Below are 25,942 nucleotides of genomic sequence, written 5' to 3' on the forward strand. Positions count from 1 at the left end.
CAAAACATCTTTCTAAACTTATGTTTTGCAATGGTTAATTTCCAGTCCTGATATTTACAGAGCCATCACTTAACAATCACGACTGTATCTGGTTTCCCACAACACATTATTGCCTCCACTTCTCCTTTTGTTCTGTGGACATAATGCACAGAATTCAGATATAGCTTAATTAATGTTAATTGCAGTTCCTCTCACTATAATTTCAATCATTTTATTCTGCACACCTATCCCACATCCCTACTTGTTCACTCCTACACCAGCGCAGTCCATCCCATTTTTTTCTTCCCAGTGTTAACTCTACTTTATTACCTGCAGACGCCTCATCCTGCTTACCAATTTCAAGTCATTGACATCTTCCTATATACTCTTTCTGTTGCACCATAGTTCCATTATGGTTCAGATGGTGCTTTAACAGTTAGCAATTTCTCTACATCATGGCACCCTCATCTGATGAATTGGTATCTCCCAAAGTGTGTGGGAAACCCTGTAGTTTTAAGGGTGCAGCTTAACCAATATCTTGCTAAGGAACCTGAGTTCTCCATGTCAGCATTTGATAACGTGACTATTGATTGTTAGCACTGGGTGCTTTATATTGTATTACTGCACTTCCTTCTAAATTTTTGCAGTCTAACAAAATGTATGAAGTATTAAGATGAGAATGTTTTCATTTGTTTTTGAAATCCACAGTGGCAAAATCAAGTGAAACATGTATTATCATCTCCTTCAATAATTAACATTTTGTTCCACAGAAACTAATCTACATCGTTCTGATGATACTCTGCTACAAGATAAATAATCACCTGGCCATGGAACTGGAATATAAAGTGCAAGAGAATGAAAATGAAGGAGTGTTTATTGGAAACATAGCCACAGATATACTTTTGACATCAGTTACTAACTGTGATTCAATGGCTTACAAACTCATGAAAGAAATGGACTATGTGATTCTCAGGCATGAGAGTGGAGAGCTATATACAACCAAGCACAGAATTGACAGAGAAACTTTATGTCCAGTCGAATTCCGCGGTGATCCTTGTGTCCAAGAAGTCAATGTGGTTATTCTATGTGCTGATCAGTATCTGCAAATGGTGAAAGTTAAGATAGTCATCCTGGATGTCAATGATAATGCACCGTATTTTGCAGAACAAGTGATGAACCTTTCTATTCCAGAAGATGCAGCTGCAGGTACATCGTTTGGAATTGACTATTATGCAAATGACAATGACACTGGGGAGAACAGCATTAAACATTATTTTCTTGAAAATAGCCAAAATATTTTCAGCTTGAATGATGGTGAAACACCCTCCATTGTTGTCCATCAACCATTAGACAGGGAGGTGAAGGATTTGTATGAAATGAAGATTGTGGCTGTGGATGGCGGTATACCCCCTTTATCTGGAACAGCCACACTTCTGATTAACATTCAAGACATTAACGATAACTGCCCCGTTTTTAATGTATCAGCATTTGATATTCAGATCCCTGAAAACATGTCCTCCAATAGTGTAGTGACGCAGCTACATGCCTTTGATGCAGATCTAGGCCCCAATGCTGAAATCAGCTATTCTTATGGCAATCGAGTTCAGGAGATATCCAGGAAACTATTTACCTTACATAGTGACACTGGGCTTATCACGTTTTCTGGAAATAAAAATCCAGAGATATCTCCTATACATAAACTCACAGTGTTAGCTAATGGCCCAGGCTGTGCCCCAGCTATAATTCAAATTACAGTGTCTGTCATGCACAGCAGCAAATACAGTCCAAAGTTGGAGATCAGTTATATAGCTAACCAGGCAGATGGTGTGATTTACCTGAAAGAGACTGCACCTGAAAATACCCCAATTGCTCTCCTAGAAGTAACTGACCCAGATCATTACATAAAAGGAACAATCTATATCAGCGGCAGTGTGCCTTTCTATTTAAAACCCTACGAAAGGTCAAGAAATAAGCATCTTATAGTCACATCACAGCTTTTAGACCATGAGCTTGAAAACCAATATGAGATTGTAATTAAGGCAGAAGATCCTCACAGTCTTCATGAACTAACAATACATGTTAAGATTACTGATGAAAATGACAACTCCCCAGAATTTTACCAAAGCTCTTTCGAGGCTTTCATTGAAGAAAACAATATGCCAGGAGCTTTTTTACTGAAAATCTCAGCAACAGATGCTGACAGCGGCCAGAATGGGAAAGTGACTTACCACTTGGGACCTGATGCTTTACCCATCTTTTCAATTGAACAATTCACAGGAAATTTAATAGCGTCCACCACTTTGGACAGGGAAAAAGACAAACTGTATCGGTTTTCTGTTTCTGCTGTTGACCATGGAGTTCCTCCCAGAAAGAGAAGCACTATTGTAATCATTCATGTCTTGGACCAGAATGATAACACACCCTCTTTCCTCACCAATGACTATACATTCTTTATTCCAGAGAACTTCCCGAGACATGGTGAAATTGGAGTCATCAATGTAACAGATTTAGATGAAGGAGCTAATGGTAATGTTACTGTATCCATCCTGAATAGTAGTAGCCATTTTTTAATGGACAACACCAAAGGAATATTACGTTGCAATTCTTCAGTCGATCGAGAGAAACATACCATGCATGTATTCTGGGTTGAGGCTGTGGATGATGGGAGATCACCTCTCTCCTCCACAGCAAAAATAACTGTATTTGTTCTGGACATAAATGATAATCCTCCAACTGTATTACTTCCTCAGTCAAACATATCATGGCTTCTTGTGCCCCCTAACACACCCCAAGGAACTGCAGTGGCTGAGATTTATGCCATTGACTATGATGCTGGTATTAATGCCGTCATGACTTACACTATTGTTGGGAGGAATGGTCCTGCCCCTCATGCATTTGGAATTAATACAGCGACAGGAAATATTACATTACAAGAGAAACTGTTGAGCAAAGACTATGGTTTGTATCAACTACTTGTAAAAGTCAGTGATCTTGGGCAACCCCAGCCTCTCCATTCCACAGTCATGGTCAATTTGTTTGTCAATGAGACTGTGAGTAATAAAAGTTATTTGGAAGACTTGTTGCACAGACGAACTGTTTTCACAGAAGAAGTGCAAACTGAACCAAATCCATGTCCTTTGTTACAGACATTAGACATCCCCTGTTCACCTCCGATCATTCCCATTGCAATCACAATGATCATTGTCTCTATTATTTTCTTCACCATTTCGCTTTGTATGCTTCTAAGTATGAGAAAGAAAAGCAAAAAAAAAGAACTTTACATAGATGCCAAGATACCATTAAAAATAAATCTCGACTATTATACAAAAGACTGGAATGATGAACAGTTGTAGAACTCAAAAACTTGTTCAAGAAAACACAGGAAAGACTGCAGTAAACATATGAGGAATGACTTTGTAGTTTACTTAAAATAATAAACTGCATTTCAAGGACATTTTTATCTTTCTTAAAATATATATATATATATATATATATATATACATACTTACAACATTTTCTCATAAAACTATGTGCTAACAAAACCATGAATACATACTACTGAGAAATCTGGCATACATAGGAACCTGGAGTAGCCAACATAATTTTCTTGATGTTATTTTTCTTATAAAATGTTGCAGGAGAATTCAGCACAAAACTAAAGAACTATTAACTTGGTTTGTTAAACTATTGGAGCTAACTTGCTTCATCACAGACTGAAACATTCTGTGAAAGATACATTTCTCACAGCGTTCATTTGTTCCCTTCATATGTTATCAGCATGCCAAAACCAAGTTTGTATTTCAAAGCTTCTGATAAATTACATTTAGACAGCCATTTTTGAATTGCAAAAGTGGCCCAGTTTGTAGTTCACAACAGCAACAAGAGTTGAATTTTCAATAGTCCAGAATTACTATTTATAATTCAGAGGGATGCTTTCATTTGGGTATACTGAAAGTTTGATTTACTCAATCCTTGTCTGCAATCCAATCCAAAACATGACAATGTATTAATGGAGAATGGGGCACAATTGGATGCTGTGGGCTATAGTCTATCACAGCTTCAACTTACCCTTGATTTCGCCCATCACTCAAAGGAACACTTCTCTGCTGCCCCTTCTCAACTAACCAGTCATGAGTATCAAGAAATGGGAAGGGCTACAATCGCCAGTTGTCCTCCTCTCTGCCCTAGTTCATGCCACTTTCTCGAATCAAAATATAACAGGTACCAACAGACCAGAGGTAGTGGCTATAATAGATCTAAGGTTGAGAACTGAAGGAAAGGACGTACAAGTCCCAAGGAGTAATTTTAAATTCAAATACTGTTTGTGAAAAATTAATATTTCAGGTCCGGACTCAATACCTCTCAATTTCTGCCCATTCCCAGTTTTAATAAATTGAATCTTATCAGACACATGGAAGCATTTTTAGAAGTGTTTGGTAACCAAGGGTAACAATTTATCATTCATCAAGTACCTGCTTCACAGCAGGTGCTCTACCTTAACTACTCTCCATGCCCCTCTGAGGTCAAAGTGTAGCAGATGCCTCCCTGTGACATGCCAGAAGACCAGTGAGAGCTGATGTAGTTGCATGCCAGCTGCACCACGGAGTTACAAGTTTCAAAGTTTCAAACCTCCAAGGAGATTGTGCAGATGGGCTTTCCTCATAAACCATCAGGCCAAGGTCCCAGAAACAATCTTTGCCCACATTTAAGAAATGCAGTAATATTTTGCCATCGTCAGCTGGCAGGAGGAGAACAACTTCCTCTGTTCTCAACTGAAGGGTCGACCACCGAAAACATTTTAAGGAGCCTCAAAGCCTCCAATTAATTCCGCTTTCTATTTTGAACACATCAGCCAGTTTTCCAGGACCTCTGGAAAACCATGGAGCACTAGCGAGTTTTGAGAAGACTTGTAGCTCAGGTTGAGATTCTGGATGTGAGTTTGCTCGCTGAGCTGGAAGCACTGCTTGAAGGAATGATCTTCCTCCCAGCCAAATTAACAATCCTGTAATACCGTTGGTCCACTTTCTATCTGACACTGTGACCACACGCTCCACACCTCTTTGATCTCCCACTGACTGACTGCTCTCTCCCCATGGCTCATGATCTGTCTACACTCCCAACCCCCAAAATCATTGATCACACTCCACTAGCCAGACTTATCACTCCTGCATGCATGTTCCTAGATAGTCACCTATGTTGGCAGTTCCCTTATAAAGGACATTCCACTCTCAGCTATGTTGATCTCTCCCTACATATGGATTCCTAAACACACATGTAGGTTGTGTCATACATTAAGATCCCTAACCCTCATCTGATTCAACCTCTCCCCACATATATATCCTGATACAACGCCCTTGACACCTACCTTCCATAAACTTTGGGGAATCTTCACGTGATGCAATAACTGTCCCACCGGAATTCTGCAGTTGGGCGGTGGTCAAATAGAAATCCTGTTAGAAGCCTAGCAAGCATGAGTATAAGCTGCACCCCAACCCCTGCCCCTAAAAACTAAATGTGTTGGAGATAACAAAGTGTGGAGCTGGATGAACACAGCAGGCCAAGCAGCATGTTAGGAGCACAAATGCTGACGTTTTGGGCCTATACCCTTCATCAGAAAAGGTAGATATGGTCACAGTTGGGGCCAAATTGGGAAGGCTTAAATGTGGACTGTAGTCCATTGGGGGTGATCTGGTTCCATAGGCAGGTGCTGAGGAAGGTGATGTGACTGTGGCACTTGGTTTGCTTCAGGACACGGTCGAGCAGTTTTAAGGCCGAAGAGACTACAAGAGAGTTGCAGTGGGAGAGAGATCCCCTGAGGTTGGTCCGGAGGGAGGAGGGTAACTTCTTCAGGTTAGGCATCCTGGAAGAGGCTTCACAATGAGGTTAAAATTGTGATCAGAGATAATGGGAACTGCAGATGCTGGAGAATCCGAGGTAACAAAGTGTGGAGCTAAATGAACACAGCAGGCCCAGCAGCAGCTTAGGAGCACAAAAGCTGACATTTCGGGCCTAGACCCTTCATCAGAAAAACTAAATGAGTTGGGCTGAGTTGAAGGGACACGTAGAAGTTCATGCCTGTCCAGAAGAGGTAAATCCAGTCCAGCTGAATTCTTTGCTTTACTACAATAAAGCAGGAAATGTCATCACTTCAGAGCGTGTTTTCTTAAATGTTGAATCAGTGCCTCTATCTTCAATACTTAGTTTCGTTTTGATTGAATACTTTGATTTTTACGTGTAAGTGCACGGACTGATGGGAATTCCCCCATCACACTATCATCCATATTATGTAAGACTCGAGAACTTTTTCAAGCAACAGTTTGATCCATGAGTGCCTCCACATTAAAAAAAATAACTTTGAATACGGACAGCGTTACAACAGTGCTCCCACATGCTCAATAAATTATGGAGAAATGCACAAGTCTTTCAGAAAGATTTACAAGCACTGTGGTCAAATAAAGCATTCTTTTATTGACTTTTATTGAGATGGTTTTTGGATTTTATTCTCACAGCCAAATTACATATTCAAGAATAAGAGCGGCAGTTGATATTTTTGATCGGGCAGTGAATATTTACATTACATTTTGACAAAGAATAACAACTGCAGTAAAGCAGAAGTATGGCTAAATCTGGAAGCCATTGATATGTATAGCCTGACTGCTGCTGTTTTTGATCGGAGAGAACCCAAGCAGTGTTATATTGGGTTTCAATGGGGATTGTTTGTGCGTTTGATAGACCATCTCATGTTCTAGGTTGTTGACTTGCTCGCCGAGTTGGCTTGTTCTCGTTCAGACATTTCATCACCATGCTAGATGTCATATTAAGTGGAGTCTCTGATGAAGAGGTGTTATTCTCCTGATTGCAAAAGCAACGATGCAAAGATCAGAACACACCACCCTCTCCCACATTCAACACAAACTTCAGTACATAGATCCAGTACATAGTCAACACATTAGGAGACCCACCACCTCATCAACAGCGTATTTACAAGGATTAAGTTCACAAGGGAAGAAGGAAACAACAATCAATTTCTGTTTCTGGATGTTAAAGTTGAGCACATGACCAACAGGGAGTTCCAAACCTCAGTGTATAGAAAAGCAACTCATACTGATCAAATCCTCAACTTCCACAGCAACGACCCCAATGCACAGACAAAGCTGCATTAAGACACTATTTAAATAGGCCAGGACGCACTGCAACACCCCAGTTATCTCTGTAAGGCCATCCGTCAACCTCCTACGCTTAACACTACACAGGAAAGAGAAAGAGCACCAAAACAAAATCCTTGCTTTAAACAGAAATCCCTGCAACTTCACCCACAGGTGCCCACTAAACAGACAACATCGGGACAACACAGTACACCCTAACACACTGGCCACACTGCCCTACGTCAAGAACATATTGGAACTGAAAACAAAACTCCTAACACCACAAGGAATCATGGTGTCCCACAAGGAATCATGATGTCCCACAAGTCCCCAGCCACTCTACGACAATTACTTACAAGGATTAAAGACCCCATTCCCACCACATGCAGAACCAATGTAGTTTAGAAAATACCATGCAATGACTGCCACAAACATTACATTGGACAGACATGAAGGAAGTTAGTCATCAGAATACATAAACATCAACTAGCAGCAAAACAACATGATGAACTCTCCTTAATATCAGCACATTCAAACAATGAAGGCCATCAGTTCAACTGGGATAATGGGAACTGCAGATGCTGGAGAATCCGAGATAACAAAGTGTGAATCTGGATGAACACAGCAGGTCAAGCAGCATCTTAGGAACACAAAAGCTGACATTTCGGGCCTAGACCCTTCATCAGAGAGTTCAACTGGGACAAGGTAACTATAGGAGCCTAAACCAAACATAGGCACACACGGGAATTCCTAAAGGCATGGTTCTCCAACCATAATGCAATCAACAAACACATAGAATTGGACTCCATATCCAAACGCATACAAATCAAAACTGGAAATGACAGTACTCACCATAACAGGCCAAACAGTACAAATCCAAGCAGAGTGGAATAACATCACTTCATCAGAGGCTCCACTGATGATGTCACCAAGCATGGTGATGAAACATTTGAACAAGAGCAAGCCAGCTCGCTGAGCAAGTCAATAACCTTACCCATAACCCAAGCTACAGATCTTTGCCTAAACTTTGAATCTTATGTTATAACAAAAATTTCAAGACGTTAAAGATTGAATACCAAAGTCGAGGGTTTTCCTTGCTTCATAGAATATTTTATGGTTGCTGGTTGAAGCATCAAGCTTCATCACAGATGTTTTATGTTATGCATTGGTAAAGAATGGAAGTTGTAATAAAAGTGCTCACTTATTTATGCATTTTCTACTGATATATCTTTCAAGGCTCTGGAACCTGCTGATACGGATCAAAGAATAGAGGCAAGAACAGTAGCAGTTCTTGATTGACAGCTGTGTATCTCTATAGGTTGGCTATGTCAGTAGGATGGACTCAATGGTAATTGTAATTATTTTGAGGCACAGATCTGTGGCCAAGGGTTTTCAAGCATGGGTTTATGATGTTTTATCTGTGCTTCCTAACCTGCCACTCAGCAGCTAGCCAAAAAACTGAATGAATTTAACTCCATGATAGTGTTGTACTGTTTAGGAATTGAACACTAATTGTACAGTGAGAGATAGTCACGAAACAGATTTATTTTTGCTTTGGACATGTATTGTAAAGTTTGTAAATCACTTCATTTACTTGTATTGTGTTGAATAAGCTTGCTAGTAGTTTGTCGAACTCAGTCAGATAATAATGTTCTTTAATCTGCCATTAAAGAGAACTGAATCACATGTTGACTTTTATCGATACTGCCAATCTGACATACAAAGGTAATTTTATTCTGTTTGATGCTTGGACTTTCCTATTGTTTACCTTGATGCTGAACTGTTAAAGGCACTTAGAGTCATAGTCATAGAGCACAGAAACTGACCCTTCTCATCCATGCACTCCATGCCAACCATAATCCCAAACTAAACTAGTCCCACTTGTCTGCTTTGGCCCATATCCCTCCAAACATTTCTCATTCATGAATTTATCCAAATGCCTTTTACACACTATAACTGTAGCCTCATTCATGACTTCCTCTGTGAGTTCATTCAGTCTCTATATTAACAAATTGCCCCTTGTGTCTTTTTAAAATCTTTCTCCTCTCACCTTAAATATATATCCCTCGTCTTGAATTGCCCCACCTGAGGGAAAATATACCTGCCATTCTCCCTATCAGTACCCTACATGATTTTATAAACCTCTATACGGTGACCCCTCAACCTCTTATGCTCCAACAAAAAAAGTCCTTGTCTATCCAGTGTCTCCTTTCACTGAAACCTTCCATTCCCACCAACATCCTGGTAAATCTCTCCTGAGTCCTCTCCAGCTTGGCAATATCCTTCCTATAACAGGGCAACCAGAACTGGACACAGTACTCCAGAAGGGGCCTCCGCAACATCTTATATAGCCTCAACATGATGCCCCAAATCCTATACTTAAAGGTCTGAGCACTGACAGCAAGCATGCTAAACACCTTCTCAACCACCCTGTTTATAGAATCCCTACCACGTGGAAACAGGCCCTTCAGCCCAACAAGTCCACACTGAACCTCGGAGCATCCTGCCCAGATCCATCCCCGTACTCTTCACATCCCTGAACACTGCGGGCAATTTAGTATACCAATCCACCCAGCCTGCACGTCTTTGGACTGTGGGAGAAAACCGGAGCACCCGGAGTAAACCCAGACATGGGGAGAATGTGCAAACTCCACACAGACAGTCACCCGAGAGTGGAATTGAACCCGGGTCCCTGGTGCTGTGAGGCAGCAGTACGAACCACTGAGCTACCGTGCCACCCTTATGTGCAATGTTTATGTACGATGAACGCAGGGAGTGGATGAAAAATCAATATTGAGCAGGAGACTGAAAATTAATTTATTTTATTGAACCAATTAGATGAGAATCTGGCAAAACTTTTCAAGGAAGACATTTTAATATAGAGAATGAAATTACAAACAATTACAGACATGAACAAACAGTCTGTCTATTCAACTCGCCCCATATAACTTGTAGTATTTGGATTACACAATAGATACATTTCTAACCCCATCCAAAGCCTCATGATTTCTTGCGATGTGCAAACATTGACAGAAAGCTCAGGTCAATTTCAGGCTATGAAATCTGAGAGAGTCAGTTTTGACACGATCATTTCTCAGGCTAGTTTCATTCTAACTATGATAATATTATACTGTATCTAACTTTCATCTGAGGTGAGCACAAATTCAGCCAAATTTTGGTCCAAATTGTATTTGAACAACTGGAAGGACTTTCCAAGTGGACAGAAAATGTAATCTGATTTTAACTTTGAGATCATGCAAACACATATTATTGGAGTTAATCCTCCTGGGGTTTCTTGTGCTTGTGAATGGAAGAGACATGAAAAATTCTTGGGAAAATAGCATTTTCAGGGATTCCATTGGCTCTTCAACTGATGTTGCTGCAAAGAAGCATGAAAACCTTCACAGAAATTTTTTGATTTATGAATTTGTAACCCTGGTATTTTTTGAAAGGAAGTAATACAATTTTCTATGTTTTACTTTCTAATTATTTGCACGCAGTAGGTTACTAAGTTTTAAGACACTTGATTAATGTGATATACAACTGTAAGCATCTCAATTACACATTTGCTTCATTTAAACTATCAATAAAATTTTATAATCTTTCAGGAACATAAAAAAAGTGTTCCATGCTCAATAAAGTATTACACTTCATCAATACTGTTTCGATAATGATACTTAAAAAAAATCCACATGCAATTATATTGCTATTGGACAATACTTCATATTTTAGACTATTTTTCAAAAACATCTGCACTAGCTGTGCCATTTAAGACCATAGGGCCATCATAAATAGGAACAGGAATAGGTCATTTGGTGCCTCAAGCGTGTTCCACGATTTTACAGGATTATAACTAATCCAAAATTCTTCATTTCATTTTCTTGCATTTTCCCCACAACTCTCAATTCCCTTACTGATCAAAAATCTCAATCTTAACTATACACAAGGACTCTGCCCCCATTGCTCTCCATAGCAAGAAATTCCAAAGACCCTCAACATTCAGAAGAAGTTCCTCCTCATCTCAGGAACCCCTTTACTCTGAGACTATGCCCTCTGGCCCTGAGTCCTCCCATGAGAGGAAATACCTTCACAGTATTTAGCTTGTCAAGCCCCTCAAGAATCTTACATGTTTTAATGAGATCATCTCTTCTTTGTCTCAACTCCAGAGAGTACAGTCCCAACCTATTTAGCCTTTTCTCATAAAAAAAATTTCTCCATACTGGGAGTCATCCTGGTGGAACATCTCTAAACTGCCACGAATGAAATAATATCTTTTTTAAATAGGCAGACCAAAATTGCTCACAATACCACAGATGTTGTCTCAGCAACAACTTATAGAATTGCAGTGAGATTTCCCTTGAAATAATGGCCAATGCATGTTAGTTTTCTGTGTTTCCTGCACAAGCATCCCTATGTCCCATCGTGTTGCAACTTCCTGCAGTTTTTCTGCTTTTAAATAATGCTCTCTTCTTCTGTTCTCCCTTCAAAAAATGAAGAACTTCACATTTTTTCACATTATAGGCCATTTGTCAACATATTATTGAATGACTTAACCCAGCAATATCTCACTGTAAGCTGCTCATATCCCGCTCATAACTTGACTTTTTGCATATTTTTGTGTTGTCTGCAAATTTGGCTGACAGTGCATTTTCTTCCTTCCTTGAAGTCATTAATACATATTGTAAACAGTTGTGATCCCAGCATTGATCCCTGTGGAGCCTCAGTGTTCATCAACCTGAAAAAATAACCCATTATCCTAACTCGCTGTTGCCTGTCCTTTAGCCAATTTTCTATCAATGCTGATATATGACTTTCAACACCATAGGCTCTTATCTTTCAGTCATAGAGGTGTAGAGAGAAACAGCATGGAAACAGACCCTTCGGTCCAACTCGTCCAAGCCATCCAGATATTCTAAATAAATCAAGTCCCATTTGCCAACGTTTGGCCCGTATCCCTCTAAACCCTTCCTATTCATGCACCCATCCAGATGCCTTTTAAATGTGCTAATGTATCCACCTCCACCACTTCCTCTGGCAGTTCATTCAATATACCCACCACCCTCTGCATGAAAAAGTTGCCACTTAGATCCCTCTCAAATTTTACTCATCTTACCTTAAACCTGTGCCCTTTAGATTTGGATTTCCCCACCCAAGGGAAAAGACCTTTGCTATCCACCCTATCCATGCCCTTCATGATTTTGTAAACCTCTACAAGGTCATCCCTTAGCCTGTGATGCTCCAGGGAAAATAGCCCCAGCCTATTCAGCCTCTCCCTATAGCTCAAACCCTCCAATCTTCTCTGAACCCTTTCAAGTTTCACAACATCTTTCCTGTAACAGAGAGACCAGAATTACACACTGTATCCCAATAGTGGCCTAATCAATGTTGCAACATGAACTCCCCCCCCCCCCCCCACCAATCCTTACACTCAGTAGACTAACCAATAAAAGGCAAGCATACCAAATGCTTTCTTCACTGTCCTGTCTAACTGCGACTCCACTTTCAAGGAACTATGAACCTGTACTTCAAGGTCATTTTGTTCAACAATACTCCCCAGGACCTTATCATTAAATGTATAGTCTGACTCTGATTTCTCTTTCTGAAATGCAACACCTCACATTCATCTAAATTAAACTCCATCTGCCACTTCTTGGCCCCTTGGTCCATCTGATCAAGATCCTGTTGTACACTGAGGTAACCTTCCTCGCTGTCCACTACACCTCCAATTTTCATCTACAAACTTACTAACCATTTCTCCTATATTCACATCCAAATCATTTATATAAATGATGAAAAGCAGTGGACCCAGCACTGACCCTTGTAGCACACAGCTAGTCGCAGACCTCCAGTCCGAAAAAGAACCTTCCACCACTACACTCTGTCTTCTACCTTCAAGCCAGTTCTCTATCTAAGTGGCTAGTTCCCCCTGTATTCCCTGTGATATAACCTTGTTAACGAATCCACCACGAGGAACCTTGTTGAATGCTGACTGAAGCCCATATAGATCATGTCCATCATTTTGTCCTCATCAATCCTTTTTGTTACTTCTTCAAAAAAACTCATTCAAGTTAGTGAGACATGATTTCCACACACAAAGCCATGTTGGCTATCCCTAATCAGCCCTTGCCTTTCCAGATACATGTAAACCCTGTCCCTCAGAATTCCCTCCAACAATTTGCCCACCACCACTCTCAGGCTCTCTGGACTATAGTTCCCTGGCTTTTCCTTACCACAATTCCTAAATAGCTGCACCAAGTTCTCCAACCTACAGTCTTCTGGCAACACACCTGTAGCTATCGATGGGACAAACATCTCAGCAAGGGGCTCAGCAATCACTTCCCTAGCTTCTCACAGAAAGTTCTGTCAAAGTTTGAGCATTAGGTTTCAAATAATTTTACATTATCTGTGAGGAAATTGCAACAGAATTTCCAGGGTAGCCTGTGAAAGGATTTTGATTGTCCTCACTGAGCAATTTTATTTTCTTTCTTCCAATTTAAGTTAGGAAGTGGCCTGAGAGTACCAGTAATAATTGAGACAAAGTTCATTTTGAGCCCAAACGCTCATTTATGAAATAAAAGACAAAGCTAAGCTGATCTTTGGCTAACCTGCAAAGCTGACTACAAAGAAAAGAACTTTGAATCAGCTAGAATAATTTAAGCCTATTGTGGTAAAGGAGCCAACTAACTGACAGACAATTGTACTTCAGCTAGAATAATCATACACTTGAAAATCGCCACATCATCTACCCTACCTGTGACAAGTGCCACATGAGATCTACCTATTTCAGAGTGCGTTTTAAAGTGGGAGATGAGATGGCATCAAGGAGAGTGAACTCTATCAGTGTTCAATGTTTAAAAAAATTGACATAATATTCTGATAATTGTAGCGAACAGGCAAGTATGGACCTATTTCTACAGTTTATAAATCCAAATCTAATTTGCCCATACATGACTGAGAGACCCCCATATGTAGTAAATTGCTGATTTGTGACATCTCAGCAGAAAATCTGATCGGCCAGAAAATACAGAAATATTCACAAATCATCATGAATGTTTATGACAAACAGTGCTTAATCTCCCACTGCTTATTTCATCAGACAGATTCTCACGGAAGTAATCTATTAACGACATGGAAAGTTTGAGCGATGACAAGTAATGTAGCTAATAATTGTTGAATTCAAATAAAACTACTTTCCCTGATTGAACTTTCAACACCCCTCCTACTTCATGTCTCAATCAAAATTAACATTTGAAGAGTAAATGCCAGCATAATTTATTTTTTAATAATTCGTTAAATTTTTTGCAAGGATGTGTCAAATAGGCTTATTAAACCCAGGACACAACATACAAAGAAGAACTAAGCAAAGTGGTCTATTGAACCTACCAAATTCAACATTTTTAAGCAGAATTCTTAAAAGTCAAAAATAACACTAAAACTAAAATTTACAAAACTAAAGCTTATTTTTCACTGAATCCTATAGTGTGGAAGCAGCCATTCAGCCCCCACCTACTCTCCAAAGAACATCCCACACCGACCCACCCACCCCTATCCTATCCCTGTAACCCTGCATTTCTTATGGCTAATCCACCTCGCCTGCACATCCCTAGACACTATAGGCAATTTAGCATGGCCAATCCGCCTAACCTGCCCATCTTTCGACTTTTGGAGGAAATCAGAGCACCCAGAGGGGGGCCACAGGGAGAAACTCCACAGAGACAGCCAACCAAGGATGGAATCAAACCCTGGGTCAAACAGTTATCACTGTTGTCAGTAGTTGTATCATGTAGTTTCACTGGTTAAGCTATAAATTTAGTGAAATAATTATGTCTTCCCAATAGTGGTTTTAACTACTGTCCTTGATTTTATAGGAATAAAAACTTTAAAAATCAGCAAACCATCACTTATCTGTTTATTTAACTAAGACAGTAAACAGATGTCTTCTAATGAACCTGTTCAGACAGATTATCACACATCAGTGGAACAGGTAGGGCTTGACCTTATGCCTCCTGACCCAGAGGGAAGAACACAACTAATGTGCTACAAGAGACCCTGAGTGTAGCAAGGGCACAGAATGTACCCTGGGTTAGGGATTTCCCTGTCAACCACCAAGAGTGGTTTGGCAGCAGCACTACTGATTGAGCTGGTCAGGTCGTAAAGGACATAGCTGCTAGACTGGGACTACGGCAGGTGGTGAGGGAACCAACAAAAGAGAACAGCATGACCTCATGCTGATGAATCGTCTGCTACAGATGCATCTGTCCATAACAGTACCAATTGTAGTGACCACTGCAGCATCCTTGTGGAGATGAAATGCCAAATATTGAGATTATAAGGGAAACCAAATATCATTTTTCATGATAATTCAAGAGCAATGAAGTGAAAAATTGAACATGTATTTTGTTGCACAATTTGTCAGTAGCACTGATGATTAGGCCAGTCATTTTGAAGTAACTTAGAGTGGTTAAAATATTACAATGGATGTGACAGAGTTAAGAATTTTTTTTGGTACCTTTGCCAAGTACGAGGAGCAAGTTTAACCAGGAAAGGTAAGGAATTGTTTTCTAGAATACAATTACAATCATTTATTAAACAGATCCTAGCAGCTCATTTGAAAAGATTGAAGTTTTGCAGACAAAGTCATGCTTGTGATGTGAATTTAAATGATTTGTTTTCACTTTACAGTGATTTCTTTGATATCGACTTATTATTAAGGTTCAAAACCTTAAACCTCCTTTGATTATCTACATGAATAATTCATTTTACTTCATTCACAGGATGTCGGCAGCATTGGCTTGACCAGTATTTACTTCCACGATTGAAATGCTCTTGAGAGGAGGGTGATGAGCTGCCTTCCTGAACTTCTATATTCTAAGGGGTTAGGTACACACAGAATGCTGTTAGGAATGGAGTTTTAAGGTTTTGAACCTGCAACAGTGAAGGATGAGTGATATAGATGGAAGTCCAAGTATGTGTGTTCTCATACATATGTTACACTTGAAGTTCTAGTTGATAGAAGCTGCTGGTTTGGGAGGTTCTGTTCAAAATCCTGGATATGTTTCTGTATCATCTTATAATTGGTACACTGTTCTGCCACGATGCCTCAGCGGTGAAGGGAGTTAATATTGAAGGTAGTGACATGGGTATCAAGCTTCTCAAAAGCATTGGGGTGCATCCATTCAGGCATTTGGAGAATTTTGCATCAAATCCTAATTTGTAGATGGTGAACAGTGAATGGGGAGACCCGAGGTGAAATACTCACCACAGAATTCTTAGCTTCTGCCCTGATTTTGTATCCACAGCATATACATAGCTAGTCCATTCATTTTCTGGTGACTGGTAACCCTCAGGATGTTGACAGTCACAGTTTTGGTGACAGCAATGCCATTGGACATGGGGTAAATGCAGTGGCACCCTGGGACTAAGATGATTGGGCTCCACAGTAACAATAATCTTCCTTTGTGCTGGGTATGTTGCCTGCCAGTGAAGAGTTTTCCCCTAGTTTAGATTGACTCCTGTACATCTAGATTTCCTTGATGTCATAGTTAAGTCAAATGCTGACATGATGTCAAAGACAGTTACTGGCACTTCACCTTTGTAGTTCAGCTCACTTGTCCATGTCTGAATCAAGGCTGAAATGAGGTCAGGAGCTGAGTGGGCCTGGTGGAAACCAAATTGAGCATCAGTGAGCAGCTCATAGCTGAGTAAGTGATACTTGACAGCATTTCATCTCAAATCTTTTGTTTCTGGGCAGGTGAAGAGCAACAGGATTCTTATGTCATATTAATAATCAGAAATGTCACCACATGAATAACAAAAGGACATCTTTTGATGTGTATTCATGATAAAGTGGCTTAAATCATTAGCAAAGATGTTCTGAGATACAGCTTAATTCATAAGCACTATAGTTTTCAGCACTATACTGATAATCCCATATCTCTTTCTGTGGAAAGTGTTCAAATTCAAAAGAAATTTATGGAGAACCATGTTAATTTGTGTGCTATACAAATGCTGACTGCTCACATTAATAAGGGGCTGTTTTGTTTCTGACATTATACAAACAGTTTCATTGGAGCCATGACTGATGGATCCAGCTTTAGAAGGTGTTGCTATCGAGAAATAAAGAATTCAATAAGCACTGGTCCAGCAGTAACCTTCAAGATATAGAGGAGATGCAGGAGACCCAGAGTTGATTGCCCTCAATGTCATTTTCTCCAGATGGGTCAGCAATATTGTAGTCACATGTTGAGGACGTCATGGGACATTGTCACAGCGTTGTGCCATCTGCTGGAGCGGGACCTGTGATCTGAAGGTGTGGATAAGCATTCTATCCCAGAGGACATCAGATTACAATTATGCTTAATTTGTATGCAACTAACTGTATCCAAGGATCCACTGAGGACCTGTGTGGGATCTCTGAATTGTCAACTCATAAATGTATCAAAGCTGTTGCTGATGCAGTTTGTTCTGGGCCAAACTGTTTCATCTCATTTCCCTGTAACCAGGTCAGAGCTGTGGGCCTGGGTAGTAGGCTTCAATTGGCAGGAGGCTAATCTATAGCAGAGTTCATTGGTCTTGACGTTTTGGCCAGATGATCCAAGGTGTACTTGTTGTGATATGACCCTGACTGTGACTCAGGCAGGCTCTCTCTCCTTCATGAGAAACTTCCACAGGATGGAGTTTCAGAGGCAAGATACAGATGAAGAAGGCGGACACCACTGAAGTTTGCTAAGAGGAAATTTTTAGGGTGGCCTGCGTATGTGGTACCTCTCCCATCTGGGTGACTAAAGGAACCACGTGTCTCCACATGAGGAAAGGGAATTTGGGGGAGGCCAAGGTCCATTACTCTCTGTTACTTTGCCCTCGGTGTTCACCAGCAATGGATAAAGAGATGGCGTGAAAGTCTGCGTACATCTCTGGCAGCTACTGAGAGTTCTGGTGAACTTGGCTCTCCATGATCTAAGGTGAAAGAGATGGCGATGTCTTGCAGGTATCTTGCACTTTATTCCAACTAGAGATCCTGCAGATGCCTGCTGACTGCAGGGAACAAAGCAAAAGAGACACTGAGGTATGAAGTAGAGGTAGAAGGCTTGGACATATTAAGAATAATCCAGCATTTGCAAAGGGACAGCAGCGTAGTCCATCAATTGAATCTTACTTGGTTGCCAGAACATAGGCTTCTAAGCTTCATTGGATGCGTGTTCTTGATCCTCTCCTGCTCAGGAAGGATTGTCTCCTCAGAGATTTCAAATTTAGATTTAGATTTATTGTAACATGTATCTAAAAAACAGTGAAATGTGTTTTTGCCATATGCAAGACCTAAGTGTCACCATGCACCCTATCAGCAGCATTCTCTCTAATGTTCAGTAGCGACTTTCAGGACAGGAAGTTAATGCCACAATCAGCAAACCAACACCAAACACTGGGAACATTGCAGCCCAATGGTATCAATATGGACTTCACAAACTGGAAAATCTCCCCATCCCCGACCTCATCCCAAAACGAGCCCAGTTCGTCTCTGCCTCCTTGACCTGTTCATCTTTTCTCCCATCCTTCCGCTCGTCTCACCTCAACCCTTACCCCTACTTCCTACCTACCAGCCTCATCCCCACCTCCTTGACCTGTCTATCTTCCCTTGACTGACCAAACCCCATCCTAATTCCCCATCTACAGTCATCTTTCCTGGCTCCATCCCGCCTCTTTGACCTGTCCGTCTCCTCTCCACCTATCTGCTCCATTATTTACCTTCCATTCACCTCCCCCTCTCTCTCTCTATTTATTTCAGAATCCCTTTCCCCTCCCCATTTCTGGGTCAAGACCCGAAACTTCAGCTTTCCTGCATCTCTGATGACACCTGGGCCTGCTGTGTTCATCCAACTCTACACCTTGTTATCCCAAACAGTGTAGGCAGAGTATCAGAATGGCTGCACACTGCCACACAGCTCAGAGGGAACACACTGACCATCACCAGTCCTGGTCCTCTCTGTTCTATTGTAGGCCTTTGTCTCATTGCAGGGAGGGATTATTTGAGATGAAAACAGTCATTATTGTTGGTGAAAGTGGAAGAAACATAATGAATTGGAAATGCAGAGTGTAGGAAGAGTTAGTAGCTTGACGGTATGAGTGTGGGTGAGAGGCATTGAGGGGAAATGCTGCATACATCGGTGGGAGTGGTAGACTACGAATTTTGGTGGCTGCAGTAGCTGAGTGAGAATGTTTTTCTTAAATTCAATCATGGGACATGGGCATTGCTGGCTGGCCAGTATTTATGCTGTGTCTCTCATTGCCCTTGAGAAAGTGGTGGCGAGCTACCTTCTTGAATCACTGTAGGGCACCTGCTGTAGGTAGACATAATGCTATTAGGGAGGGAACTCAGGATTTTGACCTAGCAACATTGAAGGAATGATAATATATTTCCAAGGCACGGTGGTGAGTGGCTTGGAAAAGAACTTGCACTCCAGTCCTCCCATCTATCTGTTGCCCCTAAGCTTGTAACCGGAAGTGGTTGAAGTTTCGGAAGGTACAATCAAAGGATATTTCGTGAATTCCCCGGCATTGCATCTTTGAGATAATGCACAATTCTGCTACTGAGTGTCAGTTACAGAGGGAATGGCAGGACATGCATCTTGGTACCAATCAAGCAGGCTTCTTTGTCCTGAAAAGTGTCAAACTTCTTGACTGTTGATGGAGCTGCACGCATCCAGACAACTGGGGAGTATTACATCATGTTTTTGACTTGTGCCTGTTAGGTAGTGGACAGGCTTTACGCAGTCAGAAGATTGCTTATTCACACAGCATTCCTAGCCTCTGACCTGCTCTTGTAGCGCGGAATTTATATAGCGAGTCCAGGTGAGTGTCAGGTCAGTGTGAGTGTGAGTTAGCAGAGAGAAAATTCCAGCACTTACCCTTGCAGATCTCAGAAGACCATTAGCCTACTTCCTGCATTGTTGGGTGTTCTTCTGGATATGGATCTTTTACTGAACTGGTTAGCAATTTTAGACCAGGCTAGCTGGGCCTAGCGCCACAGTCTCCTCTTTTGGTTCTGCACTAAGAGGATGACCCTCCTGTCCATCCGTCAGGGGCCTCCAGATACCTGTTAGAAAATTGGAATACCATCCTGCCTCTCAGCCATCTCTAGAGCAATTCTTTGCACATTGTAATTGGGAAGGTCTGTTCCTGGCTGTCAGCACTTAACCTGGTGCACAGCTGAGCTTCACATCTAACAATGGGTAACTCAGAATGTCCTGGCAGCAGAGAATATTTCCACCACTGAGAAGTGAAAGATAGTATAAGAACTGCACCATGAAGCATAGCACGCTCTTAATGAAGCAAACACCATAAAGTTGCATTCAAGAACTCATTAGAGCTGACAGAGAGAAATCCTACATGAAACTCTGAAACAGACGCATTGCCAAGTTTTAGGAAAACTCAGTCCATTATATTTGTTCAAGAAACCACTTAGCCCATCTTTTTTATCGTTTTTGCTTTGAAATTATAATCATTTGGTTTTATCAGAGGGATGATTCGTAGAAAAAATAGAAAAATAAATTATCTTCATATACCCCTGAGCAAAGAATTTAGCTTTGCAACTGATATTGTCAAAGCCTTTTGAGACTTTCTACAGAGCAACAAAGAGCACCTTTTGCAATATTTTTCATTTATACTTGACATCAATGATATTTAGTAAGACTTTAGCACTTTAAGATGCAAAGATAGCAACAGAAAATAGTTAACATACATTCAATATGCTGCCCAATGCAATATCCATTGTGGATAAGTAGAGGTCAGTGAAAGTTAAAAACTCATACAACACTTCGCTGCAGAGAGATCACCAAAAGAACAGTGATAAAGCATTCTGCAGAACTGGCATGTTGTAATTTGTGATCAGAAAACAAGGATCTCTTTAAATTGATTAAACACTGGGGAGAACCAAGGTTTTGTCTTCAGACCCCACTACGAACTCCAATCTGTAGCCATCGAGTCTACAGCTTTCCTCGAATACTGTGCAGGGGTAAATGAAACCGTTTTCAAAATTGACACTGATTGTTCAATATTAATGTGGAGGGCGTTACATATTGCTCAACTACCCAGCAATAGAAAAGTCAGCTGCATGCTGACTGATTTTAAAAGAAGTCAGCTCCACAGGGATAATACTTTGGAGGGAAAGGAAACCCCACCTTCAGGAGCCACTTACTACGGAGTAAAAGGTTACTAATGCCAAATACTGTAATGGCAGTGACTGAGCATGTGCGTAAGGACCTATATCGAAGTGGTGTAATAGTATGTGCGACTGTGACCTGCTAGAAGGAGGCACTAGTTAAATCCTGCTCTACCATTTTTGTATACACTAGCCTTGTGTCCACAACTTGCGTGTGTCAGGGTCTCGAAAATAGTCCCACACTGGGCAATCTGGGTTGAACATGAATGCTGAATAGAAATCTGAGCCCAGGGAGTATTGGAAATGAAGGGAGTGGTGCTGGTGTTTGGGAAAGGAGTGTGAGGGGGCTGGGGGTAGCAGGTTGTGAAGGCCAGAGAGCAGTTTAGGATGGGGGGTGGGGGGGGGGTGGTGGGCGGTTGACCATTAGAAACAAACCATCTCCCAAAGAAGTTAACACCTTTTCATTCAACCTCGTAAACTGAGATGGTCAAAATGCAGCATTACCTTTGCATTCCACTTCCCTCAACTACACACATTACTGTAGGATAGAAATATAGCCATATGTAGCCATAATTTGATTGGTAAGGAACATCATTAGGCCCAAGGCTGATTGTTGTGGCTGGTGAATTCACTCACCATGTTATGGAGACAACTTTGAAGTGGGAAAGAAGACAGTGAGATAACCAGCTATCCTTTATGTTCTTCCCCCTCACCCGAAAATACCATGGTAGGGGTAACTGTAAAAATACCCCATCATGGTTTAACCACGTTGAGGGTTTAAGGGAAAAAGTTGGAGGGTAGTAAGCATCAAGAGTTGGAAGTGAGCCAGCAGAGGGGTTTTGAAGTGCTCTGGGGATAGATGAAATAATATGTATGAAGTATGAATGGTTGCATAGGGCTACATTTTTTGACATAGTATACTCTTGGACGCCAGTGAGTATGGGTGGGAATGAGTGAATAAAATTGTTTAAATGTTTTTGGCCACAAGGGGCTGCAAGTTACAGATTAGTCCAGCTGCTACTACTAGCATTTTGCCAAAACCAGAAGCAAGAGCTGTCAAGTCTTAAAAGAGCTGTCTGAAAAAAAATCACTGCACAACATAGAAATTGCAATTCTGTGATGTAATAGGGCAACCTGGATTAAAACTGTGTAAGATCTGATCTTCCATTTGAGGTAGCGGTGGAGGTAAGATCGACCTGAGAATTAGGGTAAAAGTTCAGCACATCATCATGGGCCACAGGGCCTGTACTGTGCTATACTGTTCTATGTTCTATGTTCTATGTTTCCATATTGATCTCGATGATCTGGGAAGTGGTCACCCAGTCTATGCTTCATTTCCCCAATGCAGAGGAGACCAAATTGTAGACAACAAATGCATTAGACTAGATTCTAGGAAGTGCAAGTGAATTGTTGCTCCACCGGGAAGGTATGTTTGGGCCCTGGCGAACGAGGAGGTAAATGGACAGATGTTGCACCTTTGCCAGTTACTGCGGAAGGTGCCGTAGGGCTACAGGGGTGGGGTGAAGTGTCAGGGGTTGGGGGAAGCATGGACCAGGGCACCCTGGAGGGAACAGTCCCTGTGGAAGACAAACAAGGTAAGGGTGGGTAATAAGTGTGTGGTGGTGGAACCTTGCTGAAATGGAAATGGAGCCTGATGTCCTCGTTACCACATAGCCTACCGTTATACGCTACCTGCTCTTAGTGAGTAACAGTCCCCACTAACGACTATTCACCCTCCCAGTCTGATTGTTATCAAATCCTTTGTCCATCCAACTGTTCTTCTCTCTCTTTGGGCTCTATCCTATCATTTACTCCCTACCCCACCCCCTCCCTATTTTCTGCATATAAACTGGCATTTTCCCAGCCACCATCAGTTCTGAGGAAGGGTCACCGGACCCAAAATGTTAACTCTGTTTTTTCTTTCACAGATGCTACCAGACCTGCTGAGCTTTCCAGCAACTTCTGTTTTTGTTCCTGATTTACCACATCCACATTTCTTTTGGTTTTTATGTGGTTTTTAACTCATTGCCACATCTCTTCCAGGAATGCCCTCCTTGAAGAAGTTCTGCTCCTGTCTCCGACAGGATTTCCATTCCAATCTCTTTTCTGGTCTACCGACATTAATTTCACTCTCACTCCTGGTGTTTGACCAGGTATTTGTTAAAACTCGCTTCCACAGATGCATCATATTCCTCTGTGACTGCCTCTGTCTCATGTGGAATCCATGTGGATTCCAACTGAAGTTTCATCCCTCATGTTTTGAATCCTCCCAGGATCACAGATATCTCCAAGATGTTCAATGCTCCAAGGACAGTGGCTCTCGCTGCATCCTGAGATCCACGCTCAGTGCCATGCAGCAAAACTTGCATACTCTCAACCTTTCTCTTCAACAGCTTTACAACATGCTGGCTCAGGGCTGCACCACCCCGCAGTTCCACTTCATCCTCCAGCTCATTTGTCGTGCTAACAAGAAACTTCTTTTCCTTTCAGGCATCAAGGCCCACAAGATGCAACAACTCAAAAATACCCATGGCTCTCTGGAACCTCCCTGTCCTATCCTTTCCTCTGACTCCATCCCCACTCACAATTCCACCTCCTGTCAGGTATTCACTATTCCTCCCAACCTTCCGCCCTCCGATGCTGAATGCTCCCTACTCAGCAAAGGCCTCAGCTCTATTCCTCTGTGTCCCCACCTTAACATGACACTGAACTCTTCTTCTGCCATCTTCGCCTCTATGACCATTTTTTTGAACATGTCCTCCTCCCGTCCCACAGACCCTTTCACACAGGTTCAACACTTTCCTTCCACCTGGACACCTCCCTCCGGCCTTTTACCTACACTCAATCTGATTATTGAGAACTTTCAATGTGACATTAGTCGCCTCACTTTTTCTGTCCCGCTCGCCAAATCCAACCTATCTCCCTCCAAACTGACTGAACTCGGTGCACTCAGATCTAATCCACACTTTGTTATTAAGCCTGCTGATAAGGGTTGTGCTGTTGTAGTCTGGCGTACTGACCTCCACCTTTCAGAGGCTGAGCGCCAGCTCTCTGGTACCTCCTCCTACCTTCCCCTGGACCATGACAACACCATGATGCATCAGACCATTGTATCCACTATGGTAACTGATCTCATTTCATCCGGTGATCTCCCCACCTCCACTTCCAAGCTAATAGCCCCCCAACCCCACACAGTTAGTTTCTACCTTCTGCAAAAATTCATAAACAGGATTGTCCAGGCAGACCCACTGCTTCAGCCTTCTCCTGCCCCATAGAACTCATCTCTTCCTAACTTAACTCAGTCTTCTCTCCCCGGTCCAATCCTTGTCCATGTATTTCATGATTCTTCTGATGCCTTGTGCCAGTTTCAAAACTTCTCCTCTGCAGGATCTAGCCACTTTCCCTTTACCATGAACATGCAATCCTTTTACACATCCATTCCCCACCAGAAGGGTCTTAGGCCTCTCCACTTCTTCCTGGAGCAAAGACCTGAACCATCACCACCCACCACCACCCTCTTTTGCTTGGCCGAACTCATCCACACCCTCAACAACGCTTCTTTTAACACCTCTCATTTCCTTCAGGTAAGAGGGGTGGCCATGCTTACCTATATGGGCCCCAGTTATTACTATCTCTTCATGGGGTACGTGGAACATTCCTTGTTGCAGTCCTATTTTGGCCCCCACCCACACCTCTTTCTCTGAAGTCATCGGTGCTGCTTCTCCTCGTCATCTGGAACAGGAAAAGCTCATTGATTTCACCTCCAATTTCCACCCTGCCCTCACTTACACCTGGTCTATCTCTGACTCCTCCCTTCCGTCATGGACATTTCCTTTACCATTTCTGGGGATAGATTGGCCACTAATATCCACTACTAACCCACTGACTCCAACAGCTACCTGGACTATACATTCTCACACCCTGCTTCCTGTAAAGATTCCATCCCATTCTCTCCGTTCTTCTGTCTCCATCGTATATGTTCAGGTTAGGCCAGTTTTGACAAGGGAGCCTCTGAAATGTCATCCTCTTCATCAACGGAGGATTTCCCAGCACGATTGTCGACAGGACCCTCACCCGAGTCTGACCCATCTCCCACACTTCCCCCTCACCACTTAGAACATAGAACATAGAACAGTACAGCACAGAACAGGCCCTTCAGCCCACAATGTTGTGCCGACTTCTCTATCCTTCCTCAACGGCGATAGTGTTCCCCTTTTCCTTACCAACTGTCCCACCAGCATCCACATCCAGAAGATCATCTGACACCATTTTCGCCACCTCCAGCAAGATGCCACCTCCAGACACATGTTTGCCATCCCTCCCTTGTCTGCCTACCACAGGGACCGTTCTCTCTGGGATACCCTGCTCCATGCTTCTCTCATCGTTAACAACCCTCCACAGCCCTACAGTATCTTCCTGTAATCGGCAAAGATACAACACCTACCCATTTCCCTCCTCCCTCCCCAGTATCCATGGGCCCAAATGTAACTTACAGGTGAAGCAACACTTCACCTGCATTTCCTAGAATCCAGTCAACTGCATTTGCTGCTCATAATGTGGTCTCCTCTACATTGTAGAAATGAAGCATAGACTGGGCACCATTCATCTACGTTCTGCTCGCAAAAATGACCCTGAACTACCTGTTGCCTGTCACTTTAATGCA

At 41.9% G+C, this 25,942-nt stretch overlaps 1 protein-coding gene across 1 annotated transcript in view; it reads left to right on the plus strand.

Moving 5' to 3' along the window:
- Nucleotides 1–8,758, plus strand: part of LOC125458646 (protocadherin-20-like) — a 41,693-nt gene extending 32,935 nt beyond the window's left edge. The window contains exon 2 of the mRNA XM_048544070.2: nucleotides 750–8,758. Within this exon, the coding sequence (XP_048400027.1) occupies nucleotides 750–3,332 (2,583 nt within the window). The 3' untranslated portion in view covers nucleotides 3,333–8,758. The remainder of the gene's footprint in view (nucleotides 1–749) is intronic.
- Nucleotides 8,759–25,942: the final 17,184 nt, after the last annotated feature.

This window comes from Stegostoma tigrinum, chromosome 15, assembly GCF_030684315.1.
Source record: "Stegostoma tigrinum isolate sSteTig4 chromosome 15, sSteTig4.hap1, whole genome shotgun sequence".
NCBI classification, from domain to species: Eukaryota; Metazoa; Chordata; class Chondrichthyes; order Orectolobiformes; family Stegostomatidae; genus Stegostoma; species Stegostoma tigrinum.